Raw genomic sequence first — 8,393 nt, 5'->3', positions numbered from 1 at the left:
CGGGCCGCTGCTCTTTGCCAAGGGCCCGGCGGCCTGTAGGGCCCCGAGGTCGGCCCTTCGGGTCGCTGGCTCTCTCTGAGCGCCTTCTCCGGGTCCTGTGAAGGGAGAGGACGGGGAGCACCTTTTCAGCAGGGCAGACCTGTTGGCTTCAGACCATGCATGTGCTGAGATTTCCAACCAGCTGTCGGCAGGGAGGGTTGGACGTACTGCTTCAGAGCCATGTGCTGGAGAGTCTTGGCTAGCGCCAGATTGGGTTGAATAGACGGAGCGTTTTCTTACTCAAGAGAAGACCTTTGTACTGTCGATAAGCTCTGCCCACTGTCTATTTCAGGCCATGCAAAAGATGCTCTTAGTCTTGCCCAGATGCAAGAGCAGACCTTGCAGTTGGAACAGCAAACAAAACTTAAGGTATGTCAGAACTCATCATTTGTTGTACAGCCAGCCCACCTCAGGCAACTGCCAGGTTTGTGGGGGCCATAAGTCGCAGTCTCATTTTCTAGCAATCTGTGGAAGCTGCTAAGTTTTTCTTGTTGCTCTTCAGCTTCAGAAGATAATAGTTATTTGCCTTTAAAAAATAAAAAAGTAAATCTGGAGGGTGAGGTGCAAGCTGATTTGGCCTATGTTTGGACATATTTTTATGGCTTTGTTTATAACTTGCTTGTTCCAAGTGGTTTTGTAACTCTTAGAATATTACCACCATTTTTAGGGAATGACAAGGGTTTTCTGCAGGGAACTGTAAAATAGTTGGGTGAAGGGTAGAATTCTGTTTTATAAAAGAGTTTGGTGATTGTTTGACTGTTGGGTTTTTTTTAAATAATTTTATTTAATCTTGAAATGGTTACTTACGAGTCTTCTTACATTATATTTTATGATTATATTTTAGCTTTCTAGTATCACTGGCCGGCTTTGCAGGGTACCACTCTGATTTATGGATGGATTTCTTGGACTATGATTGTCACTAGCATTTCTGTATAGGATGATGTATTGAGGTCATTTGTGATGATTATCTTGTTATCTTAATAGGAGTATGAAGCTGCCATAGAACAACTGAAGAATGAGCAGCTACGGGTGCAAGCAGAAGAGAGACGAAAAACACTCAGTGAAGAAACAAAACAGCATCAAGCAGTAAGGGAATGAGGGGGAAGCCAAGTGATGGGAGACGTTGTTTGTGTCCTCCGTTACGGAAAAGGCAACAATACATTAATTGTCCCTTTTGGGGAATGTGGGAAAGGGCATCACAGGCAGCCACAGATGTGAGGCAATTCACAGACTGAGCCCATCTTCTACCCTGGCTTTGTAACGTTGAACCTGATTTGTAGTTATATGCAGCTTTGTTGTCTTGAACTTCTGTTACCAAATTCTCGAATGTACAAAGGAACTGGTAGTAGCAGTTACTCTTATTGTGTGCTCTTTGAAATTTTCCTAAAGGAACTTTCAGGGAGGTACAGTTGAACATGCCGATACACGCTTGTTTGTGTCTTAACAGCTGGTAGCATTAAAAGGTTGAAGACTGCTTGCTTATCAAGTATATGTGTTGGCTTGGACAATAAAATGTCTCAAGTTATTTGGATTTCAGTCTTAAGTAGCCTGCAACCCTATTTCTTCCAAGTTTGATCTATTAGACAGGAAAAAAAAAACTTTAAGAGGAAAAGCAATGCAAATCTGAGAGTTACCAGAGGCTGTGTTGTGAGCAATGTTGATGCTTTCTGTTATGTTTTATCACGAGTTACTGAAGTGGCAATAATACTGAAATCAGGGAAATGTAAGCTAGCTTTTATGCTAATAGCCCACATACGGTGACTTTTTACTTTGAGAGCACAGGAAATTAGGGGATTGATCAATTTTAGTTGATTATCTAGCTTGGAAAGATAGCTAAAACTGCTTATTTGGCACATGTTGCTTTTTATCCCATCAGAGTTTGGACTTTGAACGGGGCTGGCTCAGGAAGCAGGCTTCACAGTCATCTGCTCTGTTCATGAGTTAGCTCTTGAACTTTCGCAGCTCACAGGGCATCATTTGAAATCAAAGCAAACTTGATCATCATTTACTTCTGAAGAGCCATGCTTTACAGTTGTTGAGGAGATAACATGCAAGCTGTTGTGATGCCTGTGTATTTGGAATAGAGAATAATATCATCCCTTGCACAGAGTCCTCATTGCTGATGGATATGTCCCCTCAGACCACTTTCAGTTGAGTGTAGATGACATGGGTTTATTTGCCAGTTGCAGTGGAATATCGATGAGAGAAATTAATGAGGAACAAGAAAATCAATCAGAAACAGAGCTCTTCTGACAGGCAGCGTATCTTCACAGTTCTGTTGCTTGCAATCACCAGTCCAGGTAATGTGTTTTAGAACATGAAAATCACGTTTTTCCCAGTAAAGTAAGTCTCCTTTTCTGGGCCAAGGAACGTTTGTTCTTTGGTTTTATATCTGTGACACCTTAAAATGGAGTCAGGCTATATAGATTTCTCAGCATAGAGTTTTTGGTGCTGGCTGAGGATGTTTTGCCCCAAATGTTGCCCTGTTCATATTCAAACCCAGATTATTCTTGTTTTATGTGTGGTGGTTTGGTTTTGGTTTTTTTCCCCCTGCCAAACCTTATTGCCCTCAGGACTGGGTTCCGTCTTGAATGCCTAATTTTTATATTCTGAATACTCTTTTTTTTTTTAAGCGAGCCCAATACCAGGACAAATTGGCAAGGCAGCGCTATGATGAACAGATGCGACAACAGGTATGATAGCTTCCTTCTCTAACCCAGCTGGGAACTGTATAGAGCTTTTCTAAGTCTAAGCTGTGATCTGGAGCTGAGCCCTATCATGCTGGCGAGATGGCTGATGGTAGGCACAATTGCTTTCATCTGTACTATTTGCTTGGCATCAACAGTGCTGTCCAGGTAAACCAAAGGTCAGGAATTAGGACAAAGCAGCTAGGAGCGTGGGATTAAGAGTATGAATCTGGGAGATGGGGAGAGGAACTTTAACCTGAGCACTAGCTTCTTGAAAACATCTGTAGTACTTAAGCTTACACAAATACCTACCTGACCAATTCCTTACAACTTTAACACATCTTCTGTTGTCATCTCTGCCTGTAGCAACTTGCTAATGAAGAGAATCTGAGGAAGCAGGAAGAATCTGTACAGAAGCAGGAAGCCATGAGGCGTGGTAAGCTAATAGTTTTTCTTTAGTGATAGAGTGCATGGGCATATGAGTTCTCTGTACTGATCCTTGACTCCTTGTCCATATTGGTTGATGCTCCATTAAGGTCATGTGTTAATGTCATACTGGCAAGCAACAGGTAAATCCCAGTAGTACTAGAACTACCAATTATTTCCAAGATCAGTTTTAGAAGTGGCTGCACTCCTAAATGTCTGCCCTGTGGTACCTGGATTTCCCAATGAATTGTCAGCATCTCCTGATATAGCTACTGAAGGTCTGATTTTATACTGGGACGTTCTAAAATAGAACCAGTTTTGAGGAGGGATGAGAAACAAAATAGCTCCTGGGAGGAACAGTTTGAATCTGTGTCACCTAGTCTCTGCGCACGGTTTCCTGTAGAAAATAAAAGCTGAGTAATGAAGTTTTAGTCTGAAACTTGCTTTGTTTCTTTTGGTTGTTTTGGAATTGCCAGAATAACTGGCTTGGCAAGACTTCAGTGGGACTCCACTAGGGCACAAGCCTTAGAAATGTAAGGCAATTTGGGTATGACCAAATGGGATCAGAAGGCTGGTTTGCTCCATATGCAGATGTGTACTGCTATGTTGACTGCTCCTTGCTGCCATCTAGTGTACTCTGTGTTTGTTGATATCCTTGAGGGAAGTGGTGTAGCAACCATATAACAAAGCTCAGTGGTGAAACCCTGTAGGAGAGGGTGATTTTATTCTTGTAGTATCCACCAACTCATAGGCATCAAGATAGGAATGTCAACGTAGCCTGTCCAGCATTCAGGTATCAAGATGGGTATCGGGTATCAAGCAGCTGGGTGATTCGGTCAAGATTTCTTGCAGTGATGCTGAACAGGGTGCTGGCTATGAAGTCCTCATCTCCTGGGTTATTCTTAGGTTTCTCGTTCATTAGCCATTCAGATCAGTCTTAATGTATCGCAATTCTGTGCACCTGAAGTAACAGAGCTTCCAAAATCCTGTTTGGGACAGCATTTTACAGGCAACTCTGTTTTACGTCTCTTCCTTACAAGCAGTGTATGTTAGACTGTGTGTAGTTACTTGCCTAGGGTTGTCCATTGTCTGTAGCATGTCACCCTTCCTCTCTGAAATGATGTTGGAGAGCAGCAGTGCCGAGCACTGTGGTTTTTTCCTCTCTGTTGCTTTATGCCTTATTGTCTAGCTCTTCTCTGACTAAAGTTTGCCCTGAGACATTTTTCTGGTAATGAAATTCTAGAACTGAAGCATGATTCTTGTCTTGCAGTGTGCCATCTAGAGAAGGTCACCTATTTGGTGTGTGATCACACACCTGTGTGATTGCACACCCATGTGATTTTTTTTCCCCTCTGTGTGAGCACAGAGGGGAAATTCATTGTCTGTCTTCTGTAATATGTTGTACTGGTTGGCTGCCTTTTGGGGCTGGGTGGGAGGGAATTAAGTTCCTAAGGTCTACTGCTGTGGGACCACACACTGCTGTTGTGAAGTTAGGATGAAGCAATGCATCTCTTTCAACTGCCTGCTACCTGGAATTAAGCCAGCCCAAAAGATTGTCCTCTTCTCTCCTTTTTATTTTAAGCTACTGTAGAGCGAGAGATGGAGCTGCGGCATAAGAATGAAATGCTGCGTGTTGAGGCAGAGGCAAGAGCCCGTGCCAAGGCTGAGCGGGAAAACGCAGACATCATTCGGGAGCAGATCCGCTTAAAAGCTGCTGAACATCGCCAAACAGTGTTAGAGTCCCTCAAGTATGTGCAAGCCAGGAGAAGGGCATGGGTTGCCTTGCTGTTTTTGCAAATTTCTCCCATCATGTAGGAGACCTTGCTGTGTTTTTCTCTAAGCTCTGAGGAACAGCAAAAGTTAGTTTATACACTCTTGTACTTTGAATAATAGGAATTATATTAGAGAGAGCCCTCTCTTTCACTTGTCTTGCTACTTTGTCATCTGAATGTGAACCAAAGAGACTATTTATAGAGTTGTGAATTTAATACAATTTTTCTAACAGATTACTTCAAGCCTTATTCACTAAGATTGAGACTCAGTTGCTCTGAAAACTCTGAGTTCTTTCAGTTTCTGAACATGCCATAAAGCTATAAAGCAGTATAAAGTTGTTTTGTAAATTGTTTCAGTTCAGTTTTGAAATCGCTTTCTCTTCTCATGCTTGCCTTGCTGTTTGCTTACCATAGGACAGCTGGGACGCTCTTTGGGGAAGGATTCCGTGCTTTTGTAACAGACTGGGATAAAGTTACGGCTACGGTAAGATTGTGACATGTATTGATAACTTCCAGAAAAGTCTGTCTGTAAATGTGTGTTAAACTAACTCCTTGCTCTGATATGTTTATAAACTGTAAACAAGGGTGGGAATTTGCTTATCACTTAGTGCTCTGTGCAGTCCTCATTTAAGGAGATACTGTGCTTTAATTCTTCTCTGTATAGATAATTAATTTCTCATTGGTCACAAAAGTTCTGACTTTGATTAACAGCATATAATTGTCCTGTCTTTGGAGGCACCATCACCTTTACAAATGTGTTTCCTGAAAGCTTGCCAGCTATTACAAGTAGTAGATGCAGATTACGTTGAAAAAGTAGATGAGTCTCTTTCACAGATTGTTCTAGAATTTGCTGTCTATTATATATGTAGGGGAGCAGGGGTTTTATCTAATAGACAATTAGAAATAACTGCAGATTTTTTTCTTTGAGATCTTGAATGCAGTTTTTGTGCTTGACTAGGCTCTGAGCTGACAAGTTTTCATTCAGCTTTTCAGTAATTGATGTTCATTGTACTTTCATGATGCATGAACATCTATAAATGTTTGTAGGTGAACAGAGCATTATGAAATGTTTAACACTGCTGTTACAGGACTTGTTTGCCAGTGATCTAATCCCTGTTTCATCCCACCCCAATGTCTTTTGTATGTTTGCAGTTAAACTACAAACTGGAAACGCCTTTCTAGGAAGATTAGGGAAGGTATATTGGAGATGTGTAATAGCTGATCTGGTGAACAGAAAAGGGGTTTGTTCCCTCGAAATCACTGGTCTCAAATTTTTTTGATCACGTACCCCTTAGAGTAAAAAAAATTCTGAGAACACTCCCCCAGAAAATAGTAAGAAATGCATAATTTGTTTTGTTCTTAAATTATAATGTTAAGGTACATAATTTTAAGGCCACAGAGAGAAACTCTTGAGTATTCCTCTTTTGCATGCATTCACTCACAGCTGCAATTTATTTCCACCAATTTAGCTGCCAAGAACTTGTTTGCTACTCATCCCAGGTGGATAGCAGACTATCAGCTCTCTGTGATCAGGGAGTCTGAGGGTACCATTTTCATCTATACAGGAGCACTCCTAGTCTCTGGAACTTCAAGACCTTGCAGGACATGATCTAAAACTTGCTTTGCTGCTTATGTCACAACTTTGTATCTTAATTTTGATGTAGCCTAGACAGCACTTAAAGAACTGTTATGTGTGCTAAATAAGTTGATTAAAAGCTGGACCAACATCGTTTCACAGGACAAAAGAGCATAGCAGTGGTTTCTTATGGACATAAAGTTGTTTCTCAGTTTACTACTTATAAAAAAACTTCACAGTGAAAATACATTTTAAGTAGCATGGCATGTTAAAATGGACATTTTTGCTTTAAGTCAGTAACCACCATCTCCTCCACCCTCCAGTTCTACACACAGGTTGATACAAAAGACACTTTGCCTGAGTGCACTGGGAGGAACAAGACATGCTTTTAGTGGATCCTTTTGTAATCTGTAGGCTGTACCTGGAATGCCTGCAGTATTCAGAGCCTTTTGCAGATTAGTGCTCGGTGCTTTTAGCTGGACATTCTCTTGACCCAAATACCAGTTTCCTGCATTATGGTCATTTTTGCTTCTGGCAAGCTCTTGTCTTGTGAATTCAGAACATTTAGCTTAAAAAAGGGAAGTATATTTTTGGAAAGGAGATAACACAGCTGGAAGTCATATTTTCTGTTGCTTTGAAAAATGACTACAAGGTAAGAATTAGCCAGTTATTTTAGGGTTGTTCTAAGTTAGCCCTGGATTTTCAGCTCTTCCTGCCTCCTGAAATTTCCCTACCTTTTCCCATCCAAGCAGAACTCCAAAGATTCTGCTCATAGTTTTTTGGGTTTGTTGGTTTTACTTTGCTTATCAGTCAGAGATTAATTCTTTTGCTAGATAACTAATGATAAACGGATATGCACTGTAATCAGACTAATTTGTGGAGTTGGCATAGTAATTGGGTTCCTCTATGAATGTGAGAGCTGAGTAATTTTCCTGTTTGATGCATAGCTGTCAGGCTTAAAGCTGTATTTCTCTATCTTTTAACATGAACGTCAGCGAAGTCCAAAAGTCTGAAATACTTAGCTCTGCCGGAATGGATCTTATGTATCAACTTGTAACTTTGCTTACTACTAGATGTTGCTAAAGCAGGCGGTGTAAGAGTGCATGAGATCATTTGTCATGGTATCTTGTTTTTAAGAGGGAGGCTGCTAAAAAGGTGGAGTCTCTTTTGTGTTCTAAAGTCCCTGTAAACTGAGATGAATCGGGTGTAGAGGTTGTCTTACTCTTTGCATCTTGGAACTCTGTTCTGAACTGTTCATGTTTCCATCCAAAGCAAAGGTGATGTCACACGCTTAAGCAGAGTGAAACTGAAGAGATGGTGTTTCATGGTTTATTGAACAATGGCATCCTTGTTGTCCTTGAGGCTTTTGACCTTGTTCTGTACTTGTAGTAAAAGTCTGCTTACTTTAAAAGGAATTGCTGCAGCTTTCTCTTTTGTCTGTCTGGGCTTGCTCTGCTATGAATTGTTGGCATCTAGCTGTAAGCTAAACACAAATGATTACTTGCAGTCAGAACTGTGGTCTTCCCAAAGACGTCTCAGTTTAAGAGTAATGCCCCTTGTTCCCTTGTATTTTCAGGTGAATAGGACTTTTGGTAAATCAGCTGGACTTGCTTGCATATGTAAAAACAGATGGAACTGGAGACTTATGTTTGTGCACCTTAAGTAAAATTTTATAAAAGTTATCAGTGCTATTAGCCTCTGAGAATTAAGGAAACAATCCTATGCATGCTAAAGATTTCTGTAAAGTCTTGCTCTCAAATCCTGTCCTGAAATGTTGTTCTTGGCAACCTCCTGGAGTGTCTTTACCATTGTCAGCACAGCTCCTTGTCTATTCTGACAGCTAGCTATGGTGGAAAAAGCTGCCTGCAGGGCTCTTGGTTTAATATGAGCCAA

General features: G+C 41.1%; 1 protein-coding gene across 1 annotated transcript in view; it reads left to right on the top strand.

Annotated features, from left to right (window-relative positions):
- Positions 1–337: 337 nt before the first annotated feature.
- Positions 338–8,393, top strand: part of ATAD3A (ATPase family, AAA domain containing 3A) — a 28,268-nt gene continuing 20,212 nt past the window's right edge. Inside the window, 6 exon segments of the mRNA XM_010284560.1 lie at positions 338–408; positions 1,024–1,125; positions 2,673–2,732; positions 3,093–3,162; positions 4,735–4,900; positions 5,339–5,408. Of these exon segments, the coding sequence (XP_010282862.1) occupies positions 364–408; positions 1,024–1,125; positions 2,673–2,732; positions 3,093–3,162; positions 4,735–4,900; positions 5,339–5,408 (513 nt within the window). The 5' untranslated portion in view covers positions 338–363.

Source organism: Phaethon lepturus, unplaced genomic scaffold, assembly GCF_000687285.1.
Source record: "Phaethon lepturus isolate BGI_N335 unplaced genomic scaffold, ASM68728v1 scaffold20023, whole genome shotgun sequence".
In the NCBI taxonomy this organism is placed as follows: domain Eukaryota; kingdom Metazoa; phylum Chordata; class Aves; order Phaethontiformes; family Phaethontidae; genus Phaethon; species Phaethon lepturus.
Note: the sequence above shows the minus strand (reverse complement) of the source record. Positions and strands in the feature narration are given on the sequence as shown.